Here is a 16,974-nt window from a genome sequence, read left to right as displayed (position 1 = left end):
TTAAGTAGCCAAGAAATCAATAATATGTATAAAATGTGTAATAAATGTTGACTTCTGTGCCTTTACTCCATGATACCTTGTCATACTTGACACAGTGTCCTTGCATAGACTGAATATGCATCATTTCTGTTGGGTTTGTGAGAGGGTTTGTGTTTGTAAAGGTTTGTACTGCCCCATTAAAAAAAGAAAATGGCTGCTATTTAAAAATTATTAAACCTCTATCTCCTGATTATGATTTTTGTAAATACCTTCACAAAAGAAAATCCATTAAGAAAATAGGTACTGTGCTGCAGGAAATCTCAGCAAACAGAACTGCACAATGAAAGTTGTGTCTTTGGGTAATCAAAGCTGCTGCTGCTAGCTCCTGCTCTTTCAGGTTTCACTAATTGAAGTCCATTGACTTAAATTCATTGTTTGTATTAAGAAAGGGGGAAGGGAGGAAAAAGAAAACCCAAACCCTAGAGCCTTTCTTTTTTTCCAGTATTGTCCCTGTCAACATGCCACAGTTTCATCTGTAACAAGGGATGCATGAATCTTTTCAGTCTGGGTTTTTTTTCCCCTTATTCTTTTATATTTGTTCTATTTGCTGACTGGCAGCTCTAAAAAATCACTTAATCAGCATATCCAAATACTAGCTTGACTTGAACATACTGACAGTGTCTTGGCTCATGGACAATTGAGACTAGTTTGAATTTTTGTTCTGTGATCTGTATAGGTAGAGGTGATGGAAGAAGAAAATAATCTGAAAATCTGTCTTGTTCCTTTCCCAACAATGCCACAGAAGTCAAGCCCCAAATGCTTCTTTTGATCTCGTTTATAGCCTCATGCAGCTTTGGAGAGTCACTCCTGACTTACGAGACCCTCTGTGGGAAGAGGAGCAGCTCTCTCATTCCACTGCTCAATTTTGCAGGCTTGTGTTTGAGTCACTTGGTCCTTTTGCCCTCTTTGAAGCACCAGTGTATTGCATTTGCTTTTGTGACCCGAGGAGTTGCCAAGCAATGTAATCACATTGGCAGTTCTGTTTGACCAGCACAGAAAGCTTCTCCTCCCTCTCTGAATCCAGGGAAGTCATCTGAACTAGCTACTGTGGCAAGTCCTATCATGACAAGATCCAAAATTAAAATCCTACCTTATTTTTTCCCAGGTACTCCACATCTGCGTTCTCCAAACTAAGCAGAGTAGGGATCCAACATCCTCGACCTCTTCCCTTCATTGGAAACCTGCTCTTTTTCCGTGAGGTAGGATACGTTTCTCTTTGCATCAATCAAAGTGATGGGAAGAGTGGATAGGAGGCAGGAGAAATTGAAGAGAATCCTACAGTTCACTGGCACCACCTCTTCAGGCACGTCCCTCTGGAACAAGGACAAGGAAAACTCAGCTTTTTGAATGAATTGGTAGGAGCAGTTGTGTGTAAGCAGCTCTAATTCCAGGGTAAAGTAAACTTGAGAGAAAGAAAATGTGTAAACTCCTGCAGTTAATTACATGAGCTTTTTCAAGAAAGTTCATGCCCTCAGTGAAACAAACTTAGTTATGTGAATAGAGCAGATTATGTTAACTAGCCCCAACTGGTTTGAGTTTGAGTGGTTTTGGCTCCTACAACCTTTCTGTTTGTTTGCACTTTTGCCGATTGTACACATTTATTTTAAAGCCTTTAATGTTGCTTGCTCCCAAGCAGTAACTGGAATTAGGTACTGCTGGATGTTGTTGCTCTGTGCTGCAAATATTAGGGCTATGAGGAAGAGGAAGTAGTGGCATTTTGCTTCCAGATTTTATTCCCTTATTTTTCTCACCATTCTTCTTGCTATAGACTGCTAATGCTGTGTTTTGTTCCTTGTTCCATTTTGGTGGTATTGCTGAGGGTCCAAGATAGCCTAATTATGAGGAGCCTCCGTTTCTCTGGTTGGATCTTGCAGTAAAATCTCTCCTGTGTGTCTCTGTTGCAGCCCAACAACTTTTCAGGAAATCTGGGCCAGCTCCAGCTGCTGCCCAGTTTTCCCTGTTAAGTGCATGGTCATCAATATCCATGCTGAGATTTGAATTATTAATGAGAATATATTGCCTCTTACCTTGGTCTTCATGGTGATTGTTCTGTCAATACCTGACTCATTATTAGGTAAAACCCTTTTAAATGCCAGTTTTACATGTACATCTGATTTCATTTAGAAAATAGCATAAAAGGTAGATTTAATCCTCTCTAGATTAATTTGAACTGGAATTGGCAGGGTGACTTTAACTTGCAAGGGATTCTGGTGGTATGGGATGCTGACCTGTTCACCTTCACTCTTTGGGTTTCAATTCAGCTGGGTGGCAGAAAGCCCCTCATTCTGTAGCTCCTTAGTGGTGAAATCCAGATATCATGAGTTACCTGCTAACACTTGCTGTTAGGTGAAGGTGCCTAGAGACAAAGTTATTTTGGTATGTTTTAGATAGGTGTGCCCTGTGCCAGCATAGAAGTGTAAAGGTTTTGAGAAATGACCCAAAATGATCATATGATCTCTTAGGCAAATTTCATTGCTAGAATAGCATTCATTAAGTTAACTTAAATCAGGCTAATGCAAAAAAGTTTACCTTGGTTTTACCACCTTTTAGGAAGAAAAATAAATTAAAGGTAGCTGAGAAATTGTATCTTGGGATACCAAGAAATAACTGATTTGAAAAGGAGCTGAGTGGTGCAAAGCCACACACAAGCACTGCCAGGCTGCATGTCCAGAACTCTGGCATTTCACCATCCATCTTCTCTACCATGCTATCACTGCCAGTAGGAGTGGGCAGGGAGGAGCCCAGGCTCTTGGTAATTTTTCTTCCTCCTCTCATGTATTTTGCCATTTTTTCTGGATCTGCTTTCCTAGAATAGTGCCCATAGCAATGAGCCAATAATGGGAGCCCTGCTTTTATACTGCAGGCTCTTGTCTATGAGAGCATTTTCAGGGGCACAAGTGCCCTCACTGCAGCCAGTAGAGGACATTGTCCACTTTCTCTTTCCCCCAAGCAAGAACCAGGGCTTGACCATCACTTTATTGGAAATAGGAATGGTTTTAGTGGCTTAGCTGTGAGGGACACTGCTGTGCATGAGTAATGGCTTGTTGGGGTTGGGTTTACTTTATATACTGGGGTTTTTTTTTTGTTAAATAGGAAGTAAAAAAATGTTGATTTTTGTTCTGTTGCTCCATATATAATAAGTTTTTGGCCTTCCATGTTTATGCAACCATTCCACCAAAATAGCTGAAGCGTCTCCCTTTAAACAGGCTCGTTCTTTCTTAGTATTGCTAATCTTGTGCAGGGAAAACACGTGAGCCACACTCCCATTAAATCATCAAACTCGTGCTTTTCAACCATGAACATTTATTTCAAAGGAATTAATGAATGGTGACTAAGAGGAATGAATTGATATGTGCCGTATGGGAATCTGCATATGTGTAATTCATACATTTCCAGTGTTGAATTTGGTCTGCAAATTAACACAGGTTGAAAAGCCCTGAACACAAATGAGATCTGGAAGATAAAAGGAAATCAAGAGGCTTCCACATATGCAGTCTTGCAGTCCAAAGAGTGTCGTCATCTTATGGATTCAGGCTTTTCTCCTAGAATATGTTTGCTAGAAATGCAAGGAAAAGAAATAAAGCAGGAGAGGAAGTCCCTTTGACTTAATAGAGTAAATCTATGACCTGGGAATTTAAGAAAAATCATTAAATGTCAAGAAATCTCACCAAGATTGTCTAAGCAGTATTTTACAATTTGTAATGGTATAAATTCAAGGGTTTTCTTGTCTTCTCCCTTACTTGGGTGTAAATCACTTCTACTGAAATAAATGGAGTTTCCTGTTTTGCTGCACTGTGCATGTAATCAGAGCTTCAGGCCTTATCTTTTTTTTTTTAATTCTTCTTCTTTAAGTGTGCCTGAAAACAAAGGAACAGTGCAAGCAGGATTTTACCGGTAGTGCTGGGTTGTGGGGTATTTAATAAACGTTCAAAGGTATTCTAAACAAGGAAAGATTTTTTTAAATGAGATTTTTATTTGTTTTTAAGAATTATTTCAGAGATTTCTTGAACAGTGTATTTTCTTTCAGTAAAATAATAGTAGCTGTTAATGTAGTGTCTCTGAGAGAGGAAGAGGAAGTGTGGAGAATAAAGTGGCTAAAGAAAATGCAACAGGAAAGACCTATCTCCATCACAGAAAAGGAGAGTTTAAGAGCTGGCTTGGGGAAAACAAAGTTATTTTACTATAAGTCACCCTTCTCTCTCAAGTAAAATAAAGGGAGATAATCACACTCTGAAACTAAAACATATCCAAGTTAATCGGCTTATCTCAACAATGGGAAGATAGGAAATTATTGCAGTTCTGCAGCTGGGAAATTATCTGAGTCCAAGATATTAGATTAAAAATTCTTCCATTGCATGAGAACAATTTGTGGTGGGTAAGTCTGATGTAATAGTAAATATGATTAGGCTGCTTAAAAAAAGCAGCATGTTCAATTTTTTCCAATAACTGAGCAGACTTGCAGCTGACAGGCTGCTGTTTTGCTACAAATTCCTGACTGTTTGCTCACCTCGCCATGTGCTGCATTTTTCCTATGAGTCTGGAAAAACATGAGGGTTGTTTCTGATAGCTGTGTAATGGTTGACACAGGGATATACACAGCATGGACTTTCACTTGTGGATCTCTATGGGCTTTATAGCAGCAGGTTGCAGAAAAACTAAACCAAACTCTTTTATCAATTCCCAGACTAATGATTTTATTATGTGACAAATGCCCCGAAAACTGAGAAGCCACATATCTGCATCACCCTTGCTCTCTGGCAAACACTTGACCTGCTGCTATGGCTGTGCTGTGCTTTTCTCCCCCTTTCCCATTCCCTTCCTAAAATGACAGCTCTGCTGTTTTTAAATGTCATTGGCTCTGACATTTGCACGGCCCTGGTCGCCTGACACTGTACCTGTGTGCCCTGCTCCCCACTCAGCCTCCTGGAGAGCCACACTGCGCTGCAGCAGCTTTGGGGCTGCCCCTGATGTTCTGGGGTGGTGGTGGGTGTGTGGGTTTCTGCCTTGTTTTGGTCCTTGCTAGGTGGGATGTGCAGCTGAGTGATGTGCTTTGGTTGGCTTACAGTGGTGTGATCATGTGCTTCTTTCTTCCTATTACTCCTAGCAAGCTCCAGTGATGCTTTTGACTGTCTGTGTGCTTGCATCCCTGCCTTGCATGTTAATGAAAGACATCCCTCTCTTTAGCCCCTCTCAGCTTGGACAGGATACCCTTTGTTTACTCTGTTTATTCCAGTCTGGCCTACTTGTACATCCTGGGCTACCCTGGAGTGGCCCATTTCTGCTGAATGGAAGTGGGGGCTGTGTGGGTGCTTTGTCTTGCTTTCAGTTTGGGATCTGGCTGGGCTGTGTTGTTTTATGGCTGATGGGTGGGAGTGGAAATGGGGGGAGTGCAGGGAGGAAGCAGAGAGCAAACATTTTTTTTTTCCTTCACTACGCATCTGCCAAAAGCATCCTTCAAACTGGACATAAAGGAAAATAAAAGGCAGAGTCCTTCAGGAATGAGATTACCCCATGTTTAATTTTTAGCCTAGAAAGCACTGTGTGGGTGCTTAGAGAGAGAGGCTGCAGTGTTTACTGCTCTGGAATTTAATGACACAGCATTCAAACCTAAACAAGGTTGGAGAGAGGCAAACGGTGAGGGGAGCAAAAAGGGGAGGAAAGGGAGGAAAAGGAGCTCTCAGGCTCTGGACCTGGATTGAATTACAAGAATAATATGGCTTATATTGACAGTGAAAGCCTGCATATGGTTTTGTGTTTCTTTGTGCAGATAAACAACAGAAGAATGAGATACGGAGTGTGTGTTTTGCGACTTGATAGCTATTTGTGTGGAACCAGAAAGGTTGGCTGTAGCATCACCAACCAACCTGTCTGTCTCCCCCAGTTGCCTGTGTGTGCATATGCTGTGGGCTGCTGACTGCCAGAACAGACCTCTTGGGGTGATTCAGGTCTTCTCTTACATCCTGGGAATGCCACCACCCTAGACTGGGAGGCATGAACATGTATTTGGTGCAGATCTAAATCTAGCTATTTCACTGTCTGCAACATGACAGAAAACCTGGGGTTAGATGTGAGTTTACATGTATATTTCTACATCTATAAAGCCAGTCTTTCTCCCTTTTAAAGATGTGTATTTTCCTGGTTTCATCTGATAGTCTGCGTTACCTTTGATCAGATGTTAGCATTGTCAGATAACCTGAAAGGTGGTGCAGTGTCTCTTTGTGGGAGCCTAAAGCAGGAAATCAAGACATGGAGACAATTGGCTGTCTCCCACTTGACTAAATGCTATTTGCAGCCTCCAGCAAGGGCTGGACCTCAGTTGCTCAGATTGAGCATCAGGTAGAGCTGTGCTGTAGCTCACCCCAGATTGTCCCTGCACTGGTGGGGGGTCTCAGCAGGGCATCTGGGGAGCAGTGTGTGCACCTCAGAGACCCTTCTGTAGAGATGCTGTGTCCTTGGCTTCTTTGCACTTGCAGTGTTTCCCATAACTGTGTTTGCTATGAATGTGACATGAACTTGAAATAACACTTATGGATGCTGAGACAGTATTAGGTTGCACAAAGCAACTGGTAGGTTTCATGTGATAGAAAAAGGGGATGAATCATCACTGCTTTACTGGTGAATAATGGTGACCCATGCAATGAAGGTGGTAGTGGTCATGACAGATGCCTTTGCTCTTCTGGACTTTACCATTCTTCCTTTTGAGAGAAGAAGCAATTCCTTTTTGTATTACAAGGAATGGTGTGCTAATGGTGTGGCTTTTTCCTAGAGCAGCTCTAACATTTATTTTTGTGCAGGACTGTGTCAATGCTTCCCACAGATCTCAGGAGCTGCCCCTAGAAGGAGATGCAGACTTCATTGATGAGCACCATCATGGTTTTGGTATCCCTTAACCCATGCTTTGGTTGTTCTTTCTGACACACTTCATGCTTGCCTTATTAAATGCTGCATGGGGGGAAGAGGCAATGGTTGAGGCAAAGTGGAAAGGGGATGATGTTTCTGTGGCAGCACAGTGAGTGAGAAGAGATTCCCTGATCATGCTCCTGGCTTTCCTCAGAATCTGTGTTTGGGCAAATCTGACTGGGGCAAAGCTTTCTTATTTTCTGGGTATGCAAATCTCTTTTGCTTCACCTTGAGCCTCTTTTATCCACCTGCAAAATGATCAAGATGATGTTGTGGAATAGGTAGGTCTACTTTTTGATCAGGTTATGGTGAAACATTTTGGACAACTTCTCTGGGGTCTTTTAGGCTTGGGAAAGCTCATATTGCTGCTGTCTTGAATGGACTGGGATGCTCCAAGGCCAGAGGGAGTTTATATGGTTGTTTTTTGGTTTTTTTTTTTGCAACATTCACAGAGCAAGTGAGGCTGTGAATTAATGCCAGGCCTGAGTTCTGGCCTACAAATGAAGGTATCTGAGTGAGGTGCTCCCCAATATAACAGTGCTGAAGGATACTTCTCTTCTATGCCATACTTGACTACTGTCCTCTGATGGGTTTTTGGTGGCAGCTGCCAAATGACTACCCAAGATCAGTGAGAGCAGAGGTCTGTATCATTAAAATGACACCTTGCTCATGAGAATGGTCTATGGATGTTTGCAATGTGTTATGTCTTTTGGAGAGTATATTTGCACGTTCATCATCATCATTTGTGCATTCCAGAGGGTTGCACATAACCCTCTGGAATTTGCTATGCAGCCTGCTCTTCAAGCAGCATGTACTGCTAAATTAAAGCCAGCTCTGGCCTGACATGCAGCAGCAGTGAACCCAAACAGCTGAGCTACACAGTGTTTGGGCTGGGAGAATGGGACAATGTGTAGTTACAAAGGTAGTAGCATACAGGTAGGGCCAGTGTAGTCACAAACTGGACTTTACCTTGAGCTCCAGAAGAAGCAGGGATACTCATATTGAGAAGCAGCAAAGTAGGGATGTCTGAACAGGAGGATTCCAATAGCTGTTGGAGTAAACTCAATGGGCTTTTGCATGTGAATGTGAAAAAGCAGGACTATTTCTTGAGTGTGACTGTGTTCTCTTCAGTTTTGCCTGTAGTTGCACTGGCCTGGAAGGAGAGGGGTTGGAATAGATAAAATTTTGAAATTAGGAAAGAAAGCAACAGCATCAGGGATACGATGAATAAGAACAACTCTGTTATTTTACATGAAATTGTAACTTGCTCACATTACCTGTCAATTTGGAGTTTGGAAGCATCCTATGTTGTTCACCTTCTTATCACATGTGGAGAACCCCACATCCAGAAATCCAGTTCTTCTATGTCAGCAAGACCAGTATGTATAATAATGGCTAGGTATCAGTTGTAATGCTAAAATTATAGCAGGCTCAGATTGGGTATTGTGAACAGTTGTTATCCACGAGCCAACAAATTTAGCAGAGTCTTAACTTCATTAGCAGTGTCTAAACGCATTAGCCATATGCTCCTCAGCATATGGGTAAATACATAACAATTTATTTTCATTAGGGTTTTCTTACAAGTGCTACTAACCCAAGCTCCACTAGAAATGTTTACAGCCATGATATGGCTTTTCAGATAAGAAGCTGGCTTTCTGTACAGCAAGTCATCCTGAAAGGTTGACAAGCAAGATACTTCCCTGTCCTTTCTGGGAATAGGCAGGTACAGCTGCTGTGGGTCTGATTGCTGCATCTAGCTAGGCTTGGTTTCTGCAAGGCTTTGTATTAAAATTAATAATAGGAGGCTTTGGGGAACTGCCTGTTCAAACACGTGCTGGTAAATCCCTTGTATTCAACACCTGCCTTCTGGTTGGCTGTGATGCACTTTGGATGGCATCACCACCTGGTAGCTTTATAAGACTCATGACCTTTCAGGTTCTTCCCACTTTCCCCCTTCCCAGGCAGGATGTAGAGTTGAAATATGACTTTTCCTAAGAGGTACTGAGTGTGAAATGAGGTCATACTCGTGGCCTGTAGTCAAATAGATGTGGTGATGGAAAGGCAGGGTGAGTTTGTAGGGTGGGCACTGTGCAGGGCTGTGAGGGCTTCAGTAGCTGCAAAGTGGCATGGGTGTAAGTTGGCTGTTGTGTGCTCATTGTTCTCCTAATTCCTCAGAAATAAATGAGAAGCTATTTTCTTGAGGGCTTTTTGTTTTGAATTTTTTTTTTATAAGCATTTCTGCAGCTTGATCCAGAAACACAAGTTGCCTAGAAAGACACTGAAGAGTGAGAAAAGACCCATCTTATCGGAGAGGTAGAAAGTTCAAAAGTTAATCTGTCTCTCCACAGCCTTAGAGGCCTTGGCACATGTCTAAATTTAGATGGTAATGTGAAACAAGAATCAACTAGAGTTTGAATCTAATCAGGTTTTTTTGTGACTTGACTGGGTTTTTATTGTGGTTGGGTGGTTTTTTGGTTGGTTGGCTTTTAGAAAAGAAAAATCAACAGAAAGCCTAAGCAACCCTGTGTGGTTTAAAAAGAAATGTATTTCAAATTGTTGTTTTCTTTCTGTCTTTGTCATCATACAACGCTGATGAATGGATGAGTGAATTAATTATAGTCTTGGGTTGTCCTTGGACTTTCTAACTTTTCATTCTGTTTTTAACTATTAGTGTTTTTTCCTGCTTAGATTTTGTAATTTTGTAATAATCTATGAATTTTAGGAGATTTATGATAAGGCAGAGGGAAGAGTGAAGTGTTCTTTGGACAGTTGCCCTGGGACAGTTTTAAATATTCAGGTAGCAAAAACAACTCACTGAACATTGGTAACTTATTTTACCTTACTTCAAGAAAATTGAAAATTATAAACAAGAGAAAAAGAAGCTACATGTTTCAAAGAATCTCAACTATGTATTTTCAAGATAAAGTATGCAAGAAATAAACATTAAAATAATTGCAAAATAGTCTTTGCTATTTGCTGAATTTCCATAGGTTTTGTGTATTATATCTGATGGCACTTTTTGATTCTGTGAGTCTAGAAAACTGTTAACTTTCACAGGAAGGATTATGCTTGGGTTGATTAAGGTAGGATTGCTGGAAGTTAGGGTAAAGGAACCATAAGAAGTCACGTGCAATGATGAGTTGAAATATTCTCTGTGAAGTTGAGTGGGACTTTAAACATAGGTATTATTCTTCTGCTGAATGGTGCTTTTCCTGTTCCACTCAAAAGGGAAAATATGAGGATTTTTTTCAAGGAATTCTCAAAGAGTTAGAGACGGGATCTCTGAGTTCTTAGATGATGTGGTTTATTTTTCTTCTACATAGATAGGAAGGGTGAGTTTGGCTTACATTTTTACTGTATGGTTTGGAAGCTTGTAAGACCCCCTAGTTATAGGACTTTTTAAGGATTTATTGACTAACAGAACACTGTTAATAAGGATATTTGTTTTTGATCCAATCCTTAAATATTTTGTCTTATGGACTCATGCTACAGTGTAAGTTCTCTGAGTTAATCATGTTATGATACACAAACCTACAGTATTGTATTCTAAACTTCTTGTTTACCTTTGTAATTACTTTTATTTTTTCTGTGTCTTAAACTCTAAAATTTCTTAATGTGTTTCTGCTTTAAAGTATAAATCCAAATTCTCATTTCTAGTACCTAAGTCTGGAAACCTTTTCTAAAGTTTCAGATCAAATCCTGTGTTTAATTCCAAGCTTTGGCTTACAGGCCCTGAAGTTCTGAGAATTCCCTGCATTTCAGATTCCAACATCTCCCCCTTCTTTTTGTATTAAGAATATTCCTTTGATGATTTTGTTAATTATCTTTTGTATGTATTGGAGTAGGTAAGGTTTTGTTATAATTATGATGGTAATTAATATATGCACACCTATTTTTGATTTTTCTTGTTATGGTGTAAGGTTTAAGTTATTGAGTAGATAATTTAATTATGTTCTATCATCAATTTTGATTTTAGTTATATTTTCCTTTAATTGTTCTATGTTCTTATGAATGGACTTTGAATGATTAGATAGGTTTATGTAATACATTCCATTGAAATTTTCACACCTCTGTTTATGTACTAGTAGAAGAAAACTTATTCTGTTTTGTAGAGTTTTGTTTTACATTTTTGATATTGGTTAATCATCTATTTAATGTAAGAGAAGTACTATTGGTTTGCTTACTTGTACCCAAATTTATTTGATTGTTTTAGGGTTATTGTTGAGGTAAATTGGATTAAAAATACAGATATTGAAAAGATGCTGAGGCAAGTCTCTCTTTGGACACACAGAGAAAGGAGATGGTGAGCCCCAAAGTCTTCCCTGATTTGCCTCTATTTACTTTTATTTCTATATATTTAGGGGAAGCAGTGAGTGATAAGCCCCAGATAGGATAAGGGATGTTGTGGCTCTGGAGAGTAGGACAGAAGCACAAAGGGGTATGAATAAGAAATCTGTGATTGATACATGATTTTTACAGAGATGTGAACACATCTGACTTGATCTGTTAATACTCTAATATCTGTTAATACCAACAAGTGGTACATCGTGAAAAGTGTGTGATGAGGCAGAAGGACGGAGCGTAGCACTTGATTTATCCTTATTTTTGTTCCACTTCTGAAGACAATCTAGGGCAGGAACACCTTGCAGCCAAGGTGGAGTGGAAAAGGCACTTGATCACAGAGAAGGGGGAAATGGGAGAGCTTTTGGGAAAAAAAGTTGCTGGTGACCTTATACCAGAGGTCTCTATTTTAATAAAGAGTCTCATAAAGTTCATCACAAATAGAATTAGGGACCTTGCAAGTATCTTGTAGTTATATTTGTGTTTATATTTTTCCCTACCTCTTTTTTTCCTCTCCAGTGCCCCAGGGAGCCATCTCTAAGACCTCATAAACGTGAGATTTCATTTTCTAATGCTATTTCATTTCCTGGATGGAGGACCTGCCACGAGAAGACCAGACCTCAAATTATAATAGCCCTATAAATAACTCCCTAAGGCAAAGGGAAAAAAGAAAGCCTTTGAAAGACAACCACAAATGCAAAAATGGAGGTTTTGGGTTCTCGCAGAACCAGATTAAGCAGTTCTAGTTAGAACATGGTTAATTTTTGGGTTTCCCTGTTTATCTCTTTGCACTGTTTACATAACAAAATTATGTTTCAAAAGTCTTCAGAGGCCTTCTGCTTGAGCTTAATTTTCTACAGTGTTTTGATGCCTTTTGGCCTGTCTTTAGATCCTGCTAAAAAATGAAATTTGCAGGTAAAATTGAAAACAATCCGACAAAAATCCGACAAAGTGACTAAAACAACTACAATGATGGATTGAGTAAAAATAGTCTGAAAATGCAACTTTTTCTTCTTTCTGGGTGAAGTCGTTTTAATTCAGCAGACCCAGACAGTCTGCCTGCTTTCTGCTGGAAATCTGTGCGGAATTGGCACATCGACTAGAATAAAAACATTCCCGAGGAATCGGCGTGTTCTGTCAAAACATTTGAACAGCTCCTGTCTCCCAGAGCACAGCATTGCTCTGGAGCCGGCAAGGGAGCTCTGCAACGTGTGGTGCAGGCTTCCCCTCCAACCTCCCATCTCAAACCCACCTTTTTGCACAAGCATGGGCCAAGTGTTTCAGGTTCAATTATATTTAGCTGCAGAGGCAGTAGAGAAGGCAGTTTACAAGAACCTTTTGCAGCATGGTTGGACCTGTGCAAGGCTGTCCTTCCTCTGTTCCTGCTAAGGTTGTGTTGTACATAGAGTCTTTTAGGTTGCAAAAGTGTCTGGAGTCCAACTATTAACCCAGCAGTGACAAATCCACCACCAAACCATGTTTCTAAGTGTCTCATCTACATGTCTTTTAAATACCTCCAGGGATGGTGACTCAACTACTTCGCTAGGCAGCCTGCTCAGTGCTTTACAGCCCTTTTGGTGCAGAAATTGTTCCTAGTGTGCAAAGGAGAAGTTGTGGAATTAAGGTTGGAGGATCCCAGTATCTTCCTGGATCAATATGGTGTCTGGGGACAGGTAGGCTGCCAAATCTGAGCTCCAGGAGAAGTCCTGCTGTGCAGGGATGGGACTTCCCCCAACAGATGTCTCAGTGCCATGTCTTTTGCTGCTGCATGACTCTGCTATGTGTGAGATTACCCTTCAACAGCAAAGTTCAACCTCTGTGTTGTGGAGTAATAATAATAATTTTTATGATTTGATCAAATTAAGGAAAAAAGTGATCTTTGGCTAGAAAGAGGTACTTAGCAATTACAGGGTTTAACAGAGCAAAGTGTGACGAAACTCAACATCTTCAGCTTGACACTGATTGCTTTACTTTTGCTAAGTAATATCTTATTCCCCCAGCACTGAGATGAAGGGGGTCTTGCTAGTAGGCTCTGCTTGGTATGAATGAGACTGGTAAAATCTGGCCTGCAGACAATTTACTAGAGATACTGTCTGTCTTTTATTGAGACTAATTGCTAAGGAACGTAATTGTATCGTTCCTGTTACCAAAATTGATATTCCCTGCCTGACTCCAGCTAAATGAGTTTTTATTTTAGCAGGATTTCTGGGCTGTTGCGTGCTAAGGCGTCGTGTTGAAACAAATGAGGTTTTTCCTTATACTTGACAGAGAGGTGTGTCTTTAAGCAGTACTTCACTGTGCGAATGCACTAGCAGATGGTGTCCTTTAAGGCTGAACATGTGACAGTAGCCTGTTTGAATGAGTATCCATGCTAGTTTTAGCACCAGCAGGAAATTAAAGTCCAAAGAAGCCGCTTCCCTTGCCCTGCTCCTTCCGGTAAGGGAGGGAACAGAAGGGTGCCTGACTTCTGCTGCTGAAAGCTCCTCACAGGAATGGAATAACTGCACAGTCACACCCGCACAGTGCTGAAACTCAACACTCTTTCTGTAACCAGGACGGTCTCTAGTGTGCGTGTCTAAGCCCTGTCCAGCAGAAAAAAACGTTTATAAATCAGCACAAAAGTAAACAAGGTGGGAAGGCAAGCAACCCAATGTATGTGGTTATTTTGTACGCTGTGGCACGTGCCCGGACAGCAATTAGGTGTCATTTAGAATACAAGTGGTGTCACAGAGAAATGTGATGGAAGACAATGTCCTGTGCCAGGCAGAGCAGGGAAGGGCAGAGGTGGCTCACGAACCAGCCCTAGATCTGCATGGATTAGTGTCAGCAGAGCAGACTTGCAGGGGATGGGCTGGGAATGTGCATTCCTAACTCTATTACTTATCCCCTGGGCCAGAAGGACCAGATGTGTTGCATTGCATAGACAACATATTTAATCTGTGAATGATCATTCCTGATGGATCCCCTCCAGACAGTCCAAAAGTTACATTACTGAGCCCCAGCCTATTTTACATAGAAGGACAAGACCACCCAATCCAGTGCCTTTAGGGAAGGGAAAAGGTGGAATTGCTGTGATTTCACATTTTATCAAGCATCTGTATGCTCCATGGACAAAATGCTTATATACTGGTGTCTAACCCAAGGCAGCTTAAGCCGTGCTTTGGTACCCAAAAATGTTACCATAGGATTTGTCACAGGAGTTAACAGGCATTGGTACTTCAACATGTTGCTACAACTCCTTTTATTTAGTTATGCAAAGTCTAGCCTGCTGCACTTAATTTTGTCTTAAGCATATACTATGCTGAAAAAATATGGTCACCTTTAGGACTCAGGTTTCTGGAAACTGAGGTTTCCCATCCCCAAAAACTTTGGACAGGGCTCTGAGCAACTTGATCCTGTTGAAGATGTCCCTGCTGATTTAAGGGGGGTTTGACTAGAAGGCCTTTAAAGGTCCCTTCCAACCCAAGCTATTCTATGACCAAAAAGATGAAAAGGCAATTCATCCCAGTATGGCCATGTGGGAGGGGAAAGCATGATAAAATCCTTCTCTGAACAATAATAGCAAATATATGTTAAATAAGATGTTTCACAATGAGAAGCCCATCTTTTGACAGGCAAGGTAACAGACTGGAAAAACAGTGTCAGAATTGAAGCCTCTTAATAGATTATATTACTGTCTTGAAAAGATCTGAGACTTGGGTTTGTGTGGACTTACCACTGTCCTAACACAGCATTCCCTTGATGTGCTGAAACCTTATCATCTGGAGAGGGAGACTTGAAAGAAAGGAAGCGTGCTTGCAGTTTTATGGGCAAGGAAACTGAGGGCTGTGGCTGTAACAATTTTGCCTCACCACGCATTGAGACCAAGAGTGTGTTCACAGGGCATGGGCACAGGCAGCCAATGATTCCTGAGCTTGTGCAGGAAGAGGGTGTCACAAGGGCCATGGACACCCAGTGCATCAGCACCCCGGGGCCTCTGGCACAGTGCCACAATCGATGCCACCTTCCCAGAGTCCCTGCTGCTGCAGGAAAAGCTTGTGTTACATGTAGGAGGATAATGCCTCAAAACATCCTCACTGGAATAAATAAGTACCTTAAGTTGAGAGTTCAAACCCAACTTGCTATTCTACTACTTTTGTAGTGGGTTTGGTGATTTTCATTTGGTTTAGGAAAAATAGAAATAAGTCGAAATTCATGCTTAAAAGATTGTATCTCTTCAGACAGATTTGTTATCCTTTTTCTCATTTTCAACAAGTAAACTTGCTTTTGCAGCAGAGATTTTGACATTAAGTGTCTTGATAGAATAATAGGCATGAGATGGATTGAAATCTATTGCCTCAAGACTTTGCCAGTCATAAACTAAAATCAGTTAATGCATTGAGTTAAATCTTGCTATATTGGGCAATGTGCTAGTAGTATTAAAAATATCAATCCAGAAAATATATTGATTATATTATCTCCATAGCAACAAACAATAATAGGATAATGTTAGCTTAATAATTGTGCTTTGTGAAAACCTTTCAGAATAATTACAGCATTGTGGTCTTTGCACAATGTGGAATGCAATAACGCTTCTTCCTTGACTGCAGTCACCATCAGCACTGCGTCAAGAGATGTTGTTTTTGTGTGCATGCATATGTATTCATGGGTAATTTTGCTCCGGGTGAAACAATTCAGCAGACTATTTTGGGATCCATTTTTAAATGGTCAAGACCACAAATTGGCAATTGTTTTCCACGTGGCTTGTTTTCTCCCACCCCCTCTGACAACTGGCTACTGTAAAAAGAGGTCGTTAACATTCCTTTTCCTGCCTCTTTCTTTACAAGGCACAAAGATTTTGGCATGTAATGAAACTGAATGTCCAGCTACTCTGTTAAAAATTTGAGGGAGAGAGGAACTCTGCTCTAAAGACAGTGCTTCATATCTGTTCCTGTAATTGAATTGAATCTATCATCCTCTAGGAATGACTTGTTCTGCAGGAGCTGAGATATTTGCCTGTATTTTAGGGGACCTGGCTCTCCTGTGCATCCTACATTGTTGTATAAATAATAACCTGAGGTTGTTATGAATATATAGAGATACTTTCCTACATGTAAGTAAGGAGATGTACGTATAACATTTTTAGCCTGAAATTTTGGCAGGAGAGTCAGAGGACTGATATATACACTCTTCATCTGGGTCTTGCTCTTTACTTCCACATCAACCCTGTAATTTATATCTTGAGTTAAAAAGAGGCATTAACACAAATCCATGATGAAGAAGCCAAGTTTTTAGAGTGGCTCTGTGTAAGCTCTGCTCAGCAATAACAAAAACATCTCTATATTATCAACCCTGTGTTCAGCACAAATCCAAAATGTAGCCTTATTCTAGCCACTGTGCAGAAGAATAACTCTACCCTAGCCAAAACCAGCACAATTGGTAAAACCTCCCAGTTTAATCCATGAAGTTAGGCAGCTAAGCCATCCTGTGTCTATGAAAGGTCCTTGGGGTCCTGGCAGTAGATCTGGAGTCTGTTCTCCTTCTGATCGTGGCAGTATTTCATGTTGATCAAGAGCTGGGTTTAGAGATCAGCTAGCACTGCTGCTAAATGTTGCACTGGTAGGAGCTTCCCCATGGCTTTTGTAGGGTGCCCCATGCTATTCCCAGTGGTATGGTGGGATTGTTCCTTTACTTCCAAGGACATGAATGGATGTC

General features: G+C 40.8%; 1 protein-coding gene across 1 annotated transcript in view; it reads left to right on the top strand.

The window, feature by feature from the left end:
* Window positions 1-16,974, top strand: part of TBXAS1 (thromboxane A synthase 1) — a 228,199-nt gene that overhangs the window by 51,688 nt on the left and 159,537 nt on the right. Inside the window, exon 2 of the mRNA XM_054631033.2 lies at window positions 1,145-1,238. Within this exon, the coding sequence (XP_054487008.2) occupies window positions 1,145-1,238 (94 nt within the window). The remainder of the gene's footprint in view (window positions 1-1,144; window positions 1,239-16,974) is intronic.

This window comes from Agelaius phoeniceus, chromosome 5, assembly GCF_051311805.1.
Source record: "Agelaius phoeniceus isolate bAgePho1 chromosome 5, bAgePho1.hap1, whole genome shotgun sequence".
In the NCBI taxonomy this organism is placed as follows: domain Eukaryota; kingdom Metazoa; phylum Chordata; class Aves; order Passeriformes; family Icteridae; genus Agelaius; species Agelaius phoeniceus.
This window is presented reverse-complemented; position numbering and strand designations above follow the sequence as displayed.